Source organism: Diadema antillarum, unplaced genomic scaffold (genome assembly GCF_040938485.1).
Source record: "Diadema antillarum isolate AM-2024a unplaced genomic scaffold, OU_Dant_1.0 seq00000526_RagTag, whole genome shotgun sequence".
NCBI classification, from domain to species: Eukaryota; Metazoa; Echinodermata; class Echinoidea; order Diadematoida; family Diadematidae; genus Diadema; species Diadema antillarum.
Genome location: NW_027271478.1, coordinates 1453362 through 1470513, shown reverse-complemented (window position 1 = coordinate 1470513; position 17152 = coordinate 1453362). Strand labels below are relative to the sequence as shown.

Here is a 17152-nt window from a genome sequence, read left to right as displayed (position 1 = left end):
GCCTCATCAACTTTAGAGTTTCTCCAGGTGCATTCACATTGGAATTGTTGTGGTATCAAAATCCATAGTAATGTGCTTTCACTGTTTTCACTGACCAAATACCACAGTAATAGATAATGTATTTCAGTTGGTACGGTTCTCATTCACTAAATATTGTGGTATCTATGGCCCTGAAGTACACCTCTTCGAGGTAAGCACTGTGCATGTATACGCATACAAACCATGTATCTCTTAGGGAAGAGGACGGGAAGTGTGTCAGGTCACATTAGAAATACATTGCAGTGCGGTGGGTGGTATTTCGTGCCATGATTCACACTCTTTAAGTTCGCATTCGTATGTTGTGCAAAGTTTGAGAATTCCCACCTTGCCCCAGGTATTTGTGTTACTAATCATGACATTACGAAATACCGTGGTATTTTAAGTACTCTACCACGGTGTCAACAAATGATGCACACGACACAGTGGATTGTTGAAAATGCGCGAGTTAACTTTGGAACTGTGAAAACCAAGAGGGTAGCGAGTGGGATTTCGACTGTTTCCAAAGTTTAATGAGGGCATCTATTTCTCAGTTATCCAGGAAATAGGCCTGTGCATCATTTGTTATATAAAAATGGACCCGTACATTCATGAAATTCAATCTTTTTCCCATCATGCATCCACTACACCTACAATACTACACAAGGCTTGAGCCATGCGTTCGGATTTTACCATGGCTCAGTGTGGATCAGTAAAAATCAATGGATTATAATTGACCAATCAGATTGCAGAGACTCTAAAACCCATTTCATATTATTTCATTGTTGGTGTAAATGGGTCTATTCACTGTTTATCATAGTACACTGAACCTTGGTTTCTCTTTCAACATCATCCCTTTTACTTTGACGGCAAACTAAATTATGTGCTGCAAGAAATGTTTCCCCTCTGTTAGCTTTGGGTGTGTTGGCTAATAATTCTTCCTATGTCCTCTGTACATTGGCAGCAGGAGGGCTTTATAATGTTGTAGACTTTGGACAAGTCTATCCCAGCCAGTCTGGTTCTCATCTGACAACGTATTCTCCGAGACATGTCCTGTTCCTGTTTTAGAAGCTGGATCATGGAGTCATATTATACTCGCATTTATAGCCAAGATTATGTTGTCAGTTTAAAAGCAGAAGGATGTAAAAACTACAGACTTTACTCTCTGACGTCTTTGGGAAGCGCTTCAATTCCAAAGTGCTCTCATCATTGCTTTATTTTGTTTTTTAAAATGCAAACATCATTTTAGGGATTTCTAGCTTTCTTTCCCTGAACCAGCTACAAAAATAAGTTATTTCAGATTTCTGGCATGATGCACTGAAACTCTACAAGAAATGCATGTATTTAGGACCACATGACTTTCCCTTGGAGTCAGATGCTACTCATTAATCCTCAAGGAAGGTTACCTTGACATTGCCACAAGCTTTCCTGAGAAACTTGCCATACATACAACATGTATCAACAAATGTGTGCATTGAGACAAAATTTGGACAAATGGACAATAAAAGAGCTAGCTTGTTACTTGGGGTTTCCAATACTAGGAGTCAATAACCGCAGGCACACTTGCAAAATGTTTCAAAGTTTAATTTCAAGAACTCTTCACGAAGTTTGCTTGTCCATTTAAATTGGCAGCCAAACTTCTGGAAGTTCTCAAAGTTAGGTTTACTGGGGTGCTTGCGCAACAAAGAAGAGAGTGTGTGCCGTCCGACAGCTAATGATTGTTAAGCAATGCACATACGTACATCCCAATAAGTGCGTGCTTCGGAGGCATCATAAATAGGCTGGTCATGTGGCAAACCGCGGGAAGTTGCAGCTACAAGCGTTCAGACTGCACAAACTTCGAGAAGATTTGTGGGGTTCTGGAAATGCCCCTAGATTGAGTGGGAAGTTTCACGAGATGTTTTCGACAAGTTTACGGTCACACTGGCAAAACTTAGAGAACTTAAACTTCGCAACACTATTCCAGTGTGACGGTGGCAATTGAGTCAAGGATCTCTAGATTCAAAGAAATATCAGATTATAATAAGTCACAGATACATTATCAATAAAAGATGCAAGAGGCATGGCATTTTACATTTTATAGATCATCAGGTCTGTCCAGTTCTTCATGTTCTTTGGAATTCTGTAGTGAATAGTAAATAGGCCGACTGTGTCTATCTTCACATGCCTCCACCAAGGTCAATGTAACCCAGGATCGGTCATGGAGAACCTGATACCATGGCGAATGCTCCGAGGTGCCCTGCTTGAGTGCACGAACACACAATGAATGGCCCATGGTAACGTCTCCATGGTAGCAGTGTTTATGAGTAACTCAGGAAGTTCATCAGTTCATTCATGTATGGCATTCCTGATACATTGTTATCCCAGGTCAATTTGGTGCTATTTGCCAGCTACACTGCCATGAAACTTCAAGACATTCTTCTTATAGGGCACTTTCTTAATGGTCTTATCATTTCTACAGGAATGGGCCCTCTTTAACACCCACGTTATGTAATCGCAATGTCACCATTGTCAGGGGCAATCCAGTTTGCCAGTTCTTACAGGAGTATACATTGAGTCTGTCTGTTCTGCACCAGATCAGGGCTGTGTAGTAGAGGGGGTTGTTTGTAGAGCTGAGCTTTTCATTCACTTTGCTGTGTAATACATCGGCAGAGGAATCAACATATTTGACCCCTTTTTGGATCACTGAGAGGAGGTTAATTTCATAATGCCAATATCAGGTTTCAGCTTTCAGCTGTAGGTTAGCTCTGGACGAGATGATGGTAAAAATGTTGTGGAAAGTCCTATGTTGGTAGGGGACCTCAGAACTGGATATTATATGTGAGTGTGACTTGTAAATCATGTGACATTCGATATTAAAGAGATACCATGAACTTGCCAGGGAAAGTAAGTCAAGGAGTGTACTTCTTCAAGCACCAGGATGTTCTTATGCAATCTGTGGTAAAACCAGAGTCGCCCTACCCTTTGATCTTTTAGTCTTGTGCTCTAGACATATTCCTTTTGTATCTTAACAAGGTGGACAGGTCTATGGGGATTTCAAGGTGCTCCCCATGTCATCATGTTTACCATTGGACTCTGCCATGGAGCTGCTTAGTAGCCCCATGGACTCCACCAAGAGTTGGACGACTGTTGCATTAGTAGGCCTACATTCTAGCTGTTGGATGCCATCCCTAAAGTGCTTGGGGCAAGACAGTTACAGTATGAGATTAGCAAGATGAGTGGAAAATGGAGGTGTGGAAGCCTTACTATTGATTTTGCTAACGAGAGAATACAGGTTTCTGTGTGTTGTGTGCGTTTGTGTGTGCATGTGTGCATTGGGCACTCATTACCCCCAAATTTCCAATTGCTGTTGTTGCTGTTGTTGTTGTTGTGGGGGGTTTTTTAAGTTAAAAAAAAAACTTCTCAAATCTGTTCTGTGAAAGATTTTTTTAAATATAATTTTGAACAACTATTCCTTTTGCAAAGTTCACATGATTGATCTGAAGCTGATGGCATTATACAGGACATTTTGTGGTATCCTGTCATTTTCTTGTCACTGAGCGATCATAATGTGTATTGTGTTGTTGTAAATCATGGAAATGATTATCTTATGAAACTGCATTATTTTTATGTTGCAAGCATAAGCAAACATAATGCTGTTCAGACTTCTCACAAAGAGATGTATTACACTGACAAATGAGGTCTGGATGTGGAATACTTTTGTGTGTGTGTGTGGGGGGGGGGGGGGGGGGGGAGAAAGTATACCACTTGGAACTGGTAGAGTTTACACACAACATATTGACAACCATCTTCTGTGGGTAGTCCAGACAGACCTGTGGTAATTGATTACGTAGCCAATCTCTTTGCGGACCACTTCTTCCCAGAACAAAGCAACTAGTCTCATCTCAAGGACACCGTCCTCATGCAAATGAGACATTCTTGTTTGTTGTCTTTGAAAGTTACTTTCACCTCCAGTGAAAGAATGTAAAGACTGCGTGGCAAACAATGTGTGTGTTTGATTGTTACTGACAGTAGCCTCTTGTTTCAAGGGTTTGATGTAAGATCAGTGTTGTTGAATTCTGGTGTCTGAGCTAACAGGAATAGATACTGTATGCACAAGATAAACCTGTTGATTCCTAGAAACCAAAATTTTTGGATATGATGCTGTGTCCTCTCCTCACAAAGAGTCACATTTTTTTTTTTTTGAAAAGCGAAGAAATACACTATGGTTTTAAACCCTTTGCTGTTGTTTGATTTGGTTGCAGAATCTCCAAAAGCCTCGTAATTGCAAAATTCATTGTCCTGATTATCAAATTGGCAACATTTTAGGAGATTAAAGTTGTTTTTATACCCCCGCCAAACGAAGTTTGAAGGGGGTATATAGGAATCAGCGGACGGTCGGTCGGGCGGTCGGGCGGTCGGGCGGTCGGTCGGTCGGTCGGGCGGTCGGTCGGGCGGTCGGTCGGGCGGTCGGTCCGTTGCAAATCTTGCGTCGCGAACTACTTCCTCAGTTTTCAACCGATTCCCATAAAACTTGGCACAGATGTGTGCCTTGGGTTGTAGATGTGCAAGACGTATTTTTTGACAGTACCCAAAAGTACGTTGCCATGGTAACGGCATATTATGGGCAAAAATGGGTACAAATCTTGCGTCGCGAACTCCTCCCACAGTTTTTGATCAATTTTTATGAAATTAGGTACAGATGTTCATCTGAATATGTTAATGTGCAAGACACATATTTCCGCAGTGGCAAAAAGTGTGTTACCATGGTAACGGCATGTTATTGGTAAAATATAGGGCAAAATGCTTCATGGCAAAACTGCTTCATCAGTGTTCTTCCAATTCTCATGGAATTCATATTGAATGTTTGTCTTAGGATATAGGTCAGCATGACACATTTCTTGACAGTGACAAAAAGTATGTTGCCATGGTAACAGCTCACATATTATGAGCCAAAATGATGGAAAATTTGTGTTGCAAACTACTTCCTCAGTTTTTGCCCAATTTCCATGAAACTTGGTACAGATATGTGCCTTTGGTTGTAGATGTGCAAGACGCATTTTTTTGACAGTACCGGAGAGTACGTTGCCATGGTAACGGCATATTAATGGCAGAAGATCAAGGAAAGATCTTGCGGATTTAACTACTTCCTCAGTTTTTTGACCAAAGCTTATGAAATGTGGCACACACCTTGATCTTGGTGGAAGATGTGGAAGACATATTTTTCAGACGTGTCGGAAGCTGCGTTGCCATGGTAACGGCATATAAATGGCAGAAGATCAAGGAAAGATCTTGCGGATTGAACTACTTCCTCTGTATTCGACTGAAGCTCATGAAATATGGGAAGATGTGCAAGACATATTTTTTGGACATGTCGGAAGCTGCGTTGCCATGGTAACGGCATATTAATGGTGGAAGATCAAGGAAAGATCTTGTGGATTGAACTACTTCCTCAGTTTTTGACAAAAGCTTATGAAATGTGGCACACACAATAGTCTTGGTGGGAAGATGTGCAAGACATATTTTTCGGACGTGTCGGAAGCTGCGTTGCCATGGTAACGGCATTTAAATGGCAGAAGATCACGGAAAGATCATTCCTTGGGTAAGACTGTCGTCACGGGGCGGGGGTATTAATCACCTTAAGTGATATTTCTAGTTGTTTTTGTTGATTTTTTTTAGCATGTGAAATAAATGAATTTGAATGAATTTGTTTCTGTCAAATTGGCAAGTTTATGTAAATTCCTTTCTGATTTGTATAGATTTACTGAATTCAGATCATTTCATCTCATCTTTTCCTCATGCAAAACAAACAGTGACATTCAGAGGTGCCAGTGTAATGACAAACCATTGATTTGTGCAGCCCCCCCCCCCCCCCCCCCCCAGTCTATATGGGTTATGGTTTGCCTCGTGACTTTGGTTCTTATCTACTGTAGTTCAAGGCCATGTTCATTTCATGTACAGTGCATTTATCAGTGTTGCCCTTTTACCCTTTTTTTTTGGGGGGGGGGGGAGGAGATAGATCATTCCTTTGAAAATCAATGATATGATTAAATCAGTTAACATCAATATGTGACCTACTTGATAACCTGAAAAGACAAATTAGTACATTCACTGGAAGAGATTCCCTAACTCAATTATATTCTGAAGGTCAATCAGATTCCAAATGAGTGACCAGTATTTGCGAAGGGAGATGTCCACAGTCGGTCAGTCTGTCCATCTCTTCTTGTTTGATACTGGTCAGAAGAAGGCATTGCAGCAGAAGAATGGGAAGGAGACAATGTTGGTGCATCTCATAGCTGACTGTTGTCGGGCTTCGCAGGGATAGAATTGCTCGCTGATTATTGATTGATTTGTGGTTTCCTTTTATCCCTCTTTCTCACTGAGCCTACACATGCATGTATCTTTCCAGAGCACTTCTTTTCAAACTGATTGTACAATGCCGAGGGTTACAGTAGCTATCTGACCATGTGCTTTTTGATTTACTTTTGAGCCCATACACAAAGCAGTGCAACCAATTCTCCCTGGCTCTGGAGGAGGCTCTCCGTTGCCCTGTTTATGCTGTAGGTGGATTCAGTCTCAGAGCCTCCTCAGAAGTTAAAAATCCGACTAAAAAAGTGGTCTCTTGTCAGTTTGTGCTTTTAGAGTTGGGGGGCGTTTCATGAAGGAACTTGTCGGATAAAATGTCCGACAAGTCAATTATATCTGACAAGTTCAGAGAAATCAGCCAATCAGACTAAAGAATTTCTCAAAACTTGTTGGATATAATTGACGTGTCAGATACTTTATGCGACAAGTTTCTTCATGAAATGCCCCCCTGGTTTCACCCGAGCGGGCCTGACCACCTCCATTTCCATAAATTTGTAGAAATATCTGTACACGAAAATAACAGCTTACGCAGTACTGTGATCTGTGTCTACACATATTTTTACTAGTTTCCATTTTTTTAAACATTTAAATAAAACTCACTTACAAGTATGCAAACACACATAGACACAAAAGATAAATAAACAATTGACAGTTCCCAGGGTTCCATGTTTCATCCAATCAAAAGAGAATCAGCATTGTGCATAGGCTAAGCGTAGAGGAAATGCCCTCTTGGATCTTCAAGTTGACGTGTATGAATGAATTCAAAGGAGCATAACTTTGATATTTCCGACCTTGCGATAAAAGTGGCTTGTTCTTGCAGACAAAGTGAAATGCAGTCAACCTGGTACAAGTACTATTCTATAAGTTTGTTAATCTGTAGTCACGACTGGTGAGCCCACTGTCAGGAAAGGATTGATGTTCACACACCTAGAAGCAGAGTCCGTCTTCACACATACCGAGAGAGCGTATTTTGAAACACGATTCTAGTAATGCATCACTAGAATCATGATTCAAATGATGCTTTTTGGAATCACGGAGGGTGATTTAAATCGTAAATTGAAATCATAATTCAGATGACCATCCGGAGGTGTTTTCCAGTGGCAATTCTCCAGAACTACGGAGTGCAACAGTTGTGTCTGCAGCGTGACCTACAAATCATGTTTTTTTTTTTTTTTTTGTGCATAGCTTATATTGTCCTTTCAACCACTTTCACAGATAACCGCGTTCCTCAAAGGCTCAAACTGCATGATCTGCACTGCAAGGAGAGAAAAAGAGGTACTAGTAGTCAAAGCAAGCACTACTTACAGCTCAAGAGTGATTGGTGGGAAGCTACACCTCTCCTCATTCTGAAATTCAAAATTGCAGAATCCGCAAAGCCTTCCTTGGTTGTGTGTGAGGACAATAATTTTATTAAGGGTAATTGCAGTCATGATTTTATTTCAGCATTGCAGTTATGTTTCTCGACCCGTGTGAGTACTAACTCACTCTCCGTCTTCAGTACACTTTCGACAAAAACATACACATACACTTGTACTCATACACAGATGCTGACATTTGCACGCGTGAATCGCAAGACTGAAATCTAGACTGAAATCGAGAATGAAAATGGAACCAGAAAAGTTGAGAAGATGTTTAAAAGGGTGTCAATGAACTGTTTCTGTCATGTGTTAAAGTTCATGGATGTTCCTTTTCCTCCAGCTTAGAACAATTCTATTCATGTGCTCCCTCCAATTAAGTTTCATAGGCAAGAATTCACATTGTTGCTAGGTGGGGCAAGCCTTTAGCAAGCTTTGTGGTCGTTACCGCAGTCTCTTGTGCACAAAGCTTGTTTAGTTTAGAATCTATTGGACTAAATGATTGACGTGATTCACATAGTTGTGTGAAAGTGTCATGATTTATAGCAGTGACGACTTGAGGGGAAATTCTGAGAAAGTGCAGCAGACAGATTGATGAATTGAAAGAGATTCAATGGAACATGTTGCTCCTCCCCAAGATTGTGGTCTAATGTGTTTGAAGATACAGTGCTCCAAGGAATCCATACCAAATTAGTAAGAAGACAGAAAACTGTAGCCCATGCTGTTGAATTTTGCCAGTAGGCACAGATTGACATACACAGTAGACTATGTATGGGACCATTCACTTGCCCTCAAGCCACGGCAGTAGCCTTTTCTTTTTCCTGGTAACTTTGCTGTTGTTGTTTTCTTTGTTTAAGAGTATGGTTTGAAAGTCAGGAAGTTACTCATATGGCTGGAAGCAATTAATGCCACATGACGAGAAACAATACTTTTATCATCACACGCGATGCGATCAAAATCAATGAAGAATGCTGGTGCAATTCTTTATCTGCTAAACTTGTCTATTTGCTGGTTGTATTTATTTACTAATACCAAGGAGGTACTATTAAGCTAGCCTGTCTAGTACCTCCTTGCTGATACAATGTACAGTACCGGTACTTGTTGAAACTTCATGCCGTAGTCCTTAAGTGGACATAATTTAGGAAGACCTATTTCCTGATCCTTTAGCTTAGACAGCCTGGAGTAGAGACTACTTGACCTTAATGCGTACTTTTATGCACACATACACACACACACACACACACACACACCCTCAAGAGAGTGACCAGGTCAGTCAAAATCCACTTAGGAATGCATCGCAAATCTTAATTCAAGGCTGCATCATAAAAGTGTCACAACATTTCCCTTTAAAAACGAAAAAATGCACCTGTACCTGGTGTCCAGTCATTGAATGAAGTGATACGCGAATGGGCACTCTAATGGCTAGACGTGGCATTGAATAGGACTGACCGCATGGGTATCTCCTGCTGCTTTCATTTTCAGGGAGGAAAACATGGCTCGCCCCTACTTTGTTTTGAATGCAAAACCAATAATGTTGCTATTTCAAGTCTGACTCGTGTGTATTCTAGTGGGCCGTAATTAGTTGAAATCTGCACTAGTGCATAACATCAGTGACCCAGAAATTGTAGTTCAGGTGAGTTTCATATGTATCATGGCAACGTATCAATGCTCTTGAGGTTGTTCATGATATTAATATTGATATCAATATTTGAATTCTTCAGAATGAATAAGTCAATACTGTAGATGCCAGAGGCTTTATTGTTTAAAGCCCTGGTGAGTTTTGACAACGGAAGATTTGTCATGGTTGAAACTTGCATAGATTTGATCATTTCAAGGTGACTGATTATGCAAACACCCATGCAGTCTAAAATGATTGTCTTTACTGATCTATTTTATGTAAGGGGAAAAAAAAAAGAAGATATTCTGACTTATTATTAACCAAATGTGCCGAGAAGTACTATTGATATAAATGTGGGAACATCTATGTTGGACTCATTGGTGATAAAGAGTGATGAAGATGATGGTGGTGATGATGGTGATGATGATGGTGGTGGTGATGGTGATGATGATGATGATGGTGATGATGGTGGTGATGATGATGATGGTGATGATGGTGATGATGATGATGATGATGATGATGAGCATGATGATGAGCATGATGATGATAACAATGAGAATGATTAACGATTGCTTGAATGTTTTGTATCAATATGATATGGTGGTATGGAAAGGTACAACGTGTACAGCTGTAGTTGCTACAGACAGGTCTTTGTAGCTTGTTTTGTTCATTGTATATATTGCTTTTAAATCTATGGGTGCACATTTGATGTGACTTTGTTTTTTTATTTTTTTCTTCAAAATGCTGTAAAATCAAAATGATTTTTTGCAGTTCTATCAAACTTAGGAGTTCTGGAAAATACATTTGTTAAAAGCAATATGTTTATCTTGGCAAGACAAGCATTTTCTTGCAAAATACATGTATGTAAGTGACATTCTGAAATTATCTTTGTACAGGAATGCTTACAAACTTTTTGAATAATGATAAAATGCTACTCTATTAAACTTACTGCAGTAATATTGATATGACAATGTTATTACACACTTGCTAGTAAAAGCAGTGTCATGATTGAAAGTATAAAACTGATTGAAAACTACAATACCTAGAACCCAAAATGAATTTGAGCCTATTTCAAAATAAAAAAGCAAAACAAAACAAAAACAAAATGCAGAGGGAATGGTCAGTTTGTCTGCGTACCAGCCAACATTTCTCATACTAGTCTCTGTATGTACTATACATGTAGCTACTCTTTGGCAAAAGTCAGGTGAATTACCTGGTAGCAGTTCTACATGATTGCTATCATGGTTGTGTCAAAGTCTGATATTTTTAGGGTACAGTGTATGTTGCATTCAAAGACCTGTTTTAGCTGAGCCACTGTCGTGTCCTTTTAATTCGCACAAGGCATTCTGTTCTTGGGCCTGCAATGCACAATGTTATGTAATAGTGTTTGTGATTTTTTTTCTGACTATTGATAAATCAATAGCAGCTTATGATGGGACATTGTCACTCATACACTTGCTCAGAAAAAGAAAAGGGGGCTCAGAGAAGGTACAAAAGTTGTGTTTCTACATTTTAAAGCCTCTTAGCATGTGAATGTGTTATGCTATCAATGCTATTATTAAAGCAGTAACCATTTCTTATGAGAGCCATGTACAATTGTATGATACTTTAATGTTCCCTGCAATTATGTAATAACAGGTCAGTACTTAAGCTGCTGACTGTTCATAAGTGTATGTTTGAATTTTTTTTTTTTTTGTCAAAAGTTTTTGTAACAAAGGTGTACAGTGTGTACTATATAGCTTGGCACAAATCAATTGAGATCTGAATGATAAAACATTTGTTTTTGAAAACCAATTCCAGAGAGATATTCAAATACGAAGTACCTGAAGGCATTGTCCAACTTACCTGACTTCTTTTCAGACATGGCTTACTTATAGTCCATGGATGATGTAGCCTTCTGCTCTGTCTCTTTAAGAAAGTTTTCATAGAATACCAAAAATCAGCAGATTTAAAGGAATATGTACCTTACAGAGACCTCAGCTCTGTAATATATTTTGGTTGACGTGGAAAATGAGACGCATTGTTTACTTTTAGTACTTAGTTTTTACCTCAAGAAAGGATTGAGGAATTGAAGTAAAAAGAATTGTTCTGTCTGATATACATGTATCCAGCATTAAAGGCAGTGATTGTGAAGTAAATTTCATGGTGTTATTTACATAATACCTGTAATAGTAAATTTACCCTGACCCTATTCTTGTTAATTCCAGCTGGTCAAGGTAGCCCCTTGAAGCCCCAGCCCTCGACGCCCTCCAAGTCATTGGGAACCGACATCGTTGGTGACGAGGTGATCAATTTCTACGAAGAGGCTGGTCTAGAAAGCATCGCAAGAGAGGTGAATTAAACATGCCTAGAGTACTGGTACTAATGAACAAATACGCATTTACGATAGAGGGTCTGTTATTTATCGGAGCTTATGCGTACTAGTGTTGATGAAGCATTAAGTCTCTGTGTTGTGTGCTATAGTTCATGTTATCACATACACAAAGCATAGCTTACGTCCTTACTGAGTGATATGATTTCAAACCATTGTTGTCCCTGCCGAACGAGTTCGAGCAGGGGACTATGAAACGGGCTCCGTACGTGTGTGTGTCCGTCCGTGTGTCCTCGTGTCCGTCCGTGTGTCCGTCCGTGTATGCGTCCGTGTGTGATCAAAATGTTCAAAATGCTACTCCTTCGCCATTTCTAACCCGATTTTGATTCTGTTTGCTTTATATGATAGCACTACATGGGAGCTTTGAAACTTCTATGCAGAATTTCAATTGTGACCTTTGACCTTGACCTTTGACCTATATTGTACATTTTGCTTCAAAATGCTACTCCTTCGCCATTTCTAACCCGATTTTGATTCCGTTTGCTTTATATGATGGCACTAGGTGAGGGCTTCAAAACTTGTACACAGAATTTTGACCTTTGACTTCTTTGACCTTTGACCTTGATTTTTGACCTATATTGTACATTTTGCTACGAAATGCTACTCCTTCGCCATTTGTAACCCGATTTCAATTCCGTTTGCTTTAAGTGATGGCACTAGGTGAGGGCTTCAAAACTTGTACACAGAATTTTGACCTTTGACTTCTTTGACCTTTGACCTTGTTTTTTGACCTATATTGTACATTGGCTACAAAATGCTACTCCTTCGCCATTTCTAACCCGATTTTGATTCCGTTTGCTTTATGTGATGGCACTAGGTGAGGGCTTCAAAACTTGTACACAGAATTTTGACCTTTGACTTCTTTGACCTTTGACCTTGATTTTTGACCTATATTGTACATTTTGCTACAAAATGCTACTCCTTTGCCATTTGTAACCCGATTTCAATTCCGTTTGCTTTAAGTGATGGCACTAGGTGAGGGCTTCAAAACTTCTACACAGAATTTTGACCTTTGACTTCTTTGACCTTTGACCTTGATTTTTTATGCCTCCACCACGAAGTGGTGCCGGAGGCATTATGTTTTCGGGTTGTCCGTCCGTCCGTCCGTCCTTCCGTCCGTCCGTCCGTCCGTCCGTCCTTCCGTCCTTCCGTCCGTCCTTCCGTCCGTCCGTAATGAATTTTGTGGACAGGGTAACTACCAAAACCTTTTGAGGTATCCTAATGAAACTTGGCATGTATGTGTATTAGGGGGTGAAGTTGTGCCTATCAACTTTTGGGTGCACATGCTCAAGGTCAAAGGTCAAAAGGTCAAGGTCAAATGCTTAAAATTTTACTATTTCCCCCATATCTATGCAATGCCTGAAGATATTTTCTTGAAACTTAGTGTATACATGTACTACCCAATTAAGATTCTCTGGTGAAAGTTTGGGGTCATGAGGTCAAAAGGTTAAAGGTCAAAAGGTCAAGTAAAATGTTAAAATTTCACTTTTTTTCTCTGTATCTTGGAAATTGTTCAAGGTATCTTCATGGAACATAGTGTATATGCATCTACTGACTGGCAGTGGTTATCTAGGGAATTTAGGGTTCATGGGGTCAAAGGTCAGGGGTCAAAGGTCAAGGGCAATACTTCAAAATCTTACTATTTTCCTTATATTTATGCAATGCCAGCAGGATATATATTTTTTAAAACTTGATGTATGCATGTCTAACCCAATAGAGATTCTCTGGGATTTTTTTTTTGCCAAGAAGGTCAAAGGTCAAAAGGTCAAAGATCAAGTGAAAGTGCTGAACTTACTTTTTTCTCCATATCTCGGAAGTGGCTCAAGTTATCTTGAAACTTAGTACATGCTGAATTTATGTATGTTCTGCCTGACAGTGCTTCTCTTATAAATCAAAGGCCAGATGAAAATGATAACAATTTACTGTTCAATACAGAAATTGCGCTTTTTCTCCATACCTTGAAAATTACTCAGTGCATAAACTTATGAAATGGTCAAAGTCAAGTTAAAGTTCTTAAATCCCCAAATACATGCTCTCCTATTCATCCAATTAAACATAGGTCAAGGAAGGTAAACATTCAATACATTTGTGACAAACATGTCATTTTAATAATTTGCCAATTTTGTGAAAATGTAATCACACATTGTCCACATGTACTACTGAGTATAGACCTATTAGGAGAATCATGCATTATGGCGGAGGCATACCAGTCGCCATAGCGACATTTCTAGTTTACCTATATTGTACATTGGCTACAAAATGCTACTCCTTCGCCATTTCTAACCCGATTTCGATTCCGTTTGCTTTATGTGATGGCACTAGGTGAGGGCTTCAAAACTTCTACATAGAATTTTGACCTTTGACTTCTTTGACCTTTGACCTTCATCTTTTTACCTATATTGTACATTTTGCTACTAAATGCTACTTCCGGCGGGGACATATATTACGCACCGCGTAATTTCTACTTTTCCTTGTTTCCTTTCACTTGGTTCATTTCTTAATCCCACATATGCCGTACGGTGTTGCCTCTGACAGGGGTGACAAGTCCATATCAGTTTTACACTGCTTTTGCAATAGTTTAGTAATAGTGAGGACTTGACGCACACACTTGAAGAGGTATTGCCGTGGATTTGATAGGAATCAAACCATTGAATTCAGTTTCTGATACAAATTGCATATTACCAGGTCTGTTTCATGTCATATTATTGAAATCTTATCACGAGATCTTTCCTTGTCCAAATGTTCATTGTAGCACCATCTTTTACAGAAGAGGTCACAAAGTACAGGGGTTCACAAAAATCAATGTGGGAATTCAATAGGTGTGATGTTGGCACAATTACAGACTGCTACCAAAATATACCAATAATTTGCAGAAGCTGACAAAAGTGTGCAAAATGATGTTTAGATAAAAACTTGAATATTTGGGAAGATTAGAATCCAGCCTTTTAGTGATGTTTATGAAGATGGTGAAAGCTTAAAATGAAATTTTGTGTGCAAACCAGGGTATGAAGTGGAAATGACTCTGTTCATATTTCCTTCAGAAATGAATTTTATCGTCAGTCTAAGCTCAGATTTTCCTCAAACTCTTACTGATGTGTTCTACTAATATTGCTGCATTCACTCAACCCACATGTCTATGAAGGTGAACTTGTCCTTCAATAGCATGTGGTACTTCGTTCATCACTATTTCATCAAAATGCAGCAAATGCTGACATATTTGTATGATAAGTATCTATATTGTGATATATTTAGATGTTTACAGATCAGTGATGTCTTTTTTAGCAATAATTAAAATGCTAACTGAAAGTACAAGTAGGTACTTGTATTTGCAACAGTATGTGAAACAGAAACAGACTCACTTTGACTTGAAAATGGGGTCAAGCATGAGTTTACTTTTTGCTTCAAAAACAGTCAGAAATGGGTGAGAAGGCCTTTATGTGAGATCCATTGTGATCATGCTACATTATGCTCATTCTGACCCCTTCATGTTTAAGGCACCCGAACAGTGGCTGAATCACATGGCAATAGTACAAGAAAATGCAGGGAATGCTTTATGTTTTACAGCTACCTCAGCTCGTTGGCTGTAAGCAGTATAGCATTACAACTAAGATTTGGCAAAAGCCAATCATCATACAAAAAAAGTGTCTTATTTTTGGAAGCAGTATTCTGATGGGAAATTTGAGATTTTCATCACATGATACCATTTTCCATGAGCATAGGCATACCGTACAAAAAGTGTTCATGGAAGGAAAATTTATCCTGGGAAAGAGAGACTGACATATTTTGTGGATTGGTACATAGTGTTGTTGCATGGAAACAAAGGTGCGATCATGATTTGAGCTGATGGATAGACAGAAACCTGTGTGAATCGATGGTCCAGCGGGGTGTGGTGAGCCGTAGAAGTTTTTTTGTGAGTTTGATAGCAGCATTTGTTTGGTCTCTCTGTGGGAGTGGGAACAGAATTGCGATCGGAATATTGGACAGGAAGCTATTTCCTCGCATCAGTGGTGACGTATGAATTTGATGTTGCGCTCCTAATGTGGCACAAGTTTAGGCAGGTTAATCTTTGGTTGTTTTGATTCATGATCCTGTTTGAGAACCAAGGCAGTGCACGCCCCACACCACACCTTTGATTTGTCTGACAAAAAGTTCAGTTAATGCAATTGTCTTGTTGCCCCATGGTCGATATTGTTTTTAAAAGACCTTGACATTTCTGAGACAGCTCTTAGATTTTTTTTTTTCTGATCATGATATGATCAGTATAGTTGCATACTCTCCCCTCCCACCCCATCCCCCCCCCTCCTGAAAAAGGTTAAGGTATACCTGTGCCCTATGTAGTTTTCAATTGCATTTTGCTATCGCTGTTGAGCTACTTTTTGAACTGTTGGATAAGTATGTTGCTGTGACCAGGACTGGCTCAATGTGCTTCTTGTAATGATACAGAGCTCTGTATCTGTGGTAATGTCCAATGCATACGTTATCAGGTTGTTGCTTTATTAGGCAAGCTGTTTGGCTGCTTTGGATTTGTTGAAGCGGTCATTGCTGAGTACCTGTAAACGGTGCAAAATATTCATATTATGCAACGTATAGTGCACGTATGTAAATCATATATATGACTGTGCCAAAGTTTGCTCGAGGGGCTGATATCCATATGATATTGACCAGCAGTGAAAAGGTTGTCTTAGTATAATATGTGACTGAGATGAGTCCAGATCATGTCACAGAGAGTAGAGTGCAAATTGCATAGCAGATTGCAGTGTTTTCTTCTGTCCACTGTATATAAAGATCACCTGTTGTTATAATTAATAGTGACGTCACAGTGGAGTTTATTAGACTGATAGTATGATAATCTATGGAATAATGTGTTTAACTTCTGCATTACCACAAAATGCCTGATTTGAATGTTGTGGAAATGCATAGATCTACATTACATCCTGTTGCAGGGAAGTTGGTGGAAAATGTATGAGATCATTTTTGTCTTTCTCTTCTTCTCTGCTATGATCACCTAGGCCAAACTAATAGACTCCAGCTCCAGGAGTGTGAGGAGGGATGTCCAACAGGTGACCAGAGGTAAGAGAAGTCCAAGCCTGCCTTTTTAAGATTTTGCTAACCGAGAAACATAGGTTTGAAATATGGTTTTTGAGTCATGGTTTTGAAACTTGGTTTTGAAATGTGGTTTTGAAACATGATTTTGAAACATGGGTTTGAAATGTGGTTTTGAAACATGGTTTTGAAACGTGGTTTTGAATTGTGGTTTTTAAACATAGTTTTGAAACGTGGTTTTGAAATGTGGTTTTGAAACATGGTTTTGAAACATAGTTTGAAACATGGTTTTGAAATATAGTTTGAAACATGGTTTTGAACATAGTTTAAAACATGGTTTTGAAACATATTTTAAAACATGGTTTTGAAACATAGTTTGAAACATGGTTTTGAAACAGTTTTGAA

General features: G+C 39.3%; 1 protein-coding gene across 1 annotated transcript in view; it reads left to right on the top strand.

Moving 5' to 3' along the window:
- Positions 1-17152, top strand: part of LOC139734447 (transcription factor Dp-1-like) — a 62552-nt gene that overhangs the window by 22858 nt on the left and 22542 nt on the right. The window contains exons 2-3 of the mRNA XM_071645232.1: positions 11541-11665; positions 16714-16774. Coding sequence (XP_071501333.1) covers positions 11541-11665; positions 16714-16774 — 186 coding nt within the window. The remainder of the gene's footprint in view (positions 1-11540; positions 11666-16713; positions 16775-17152) is intronic.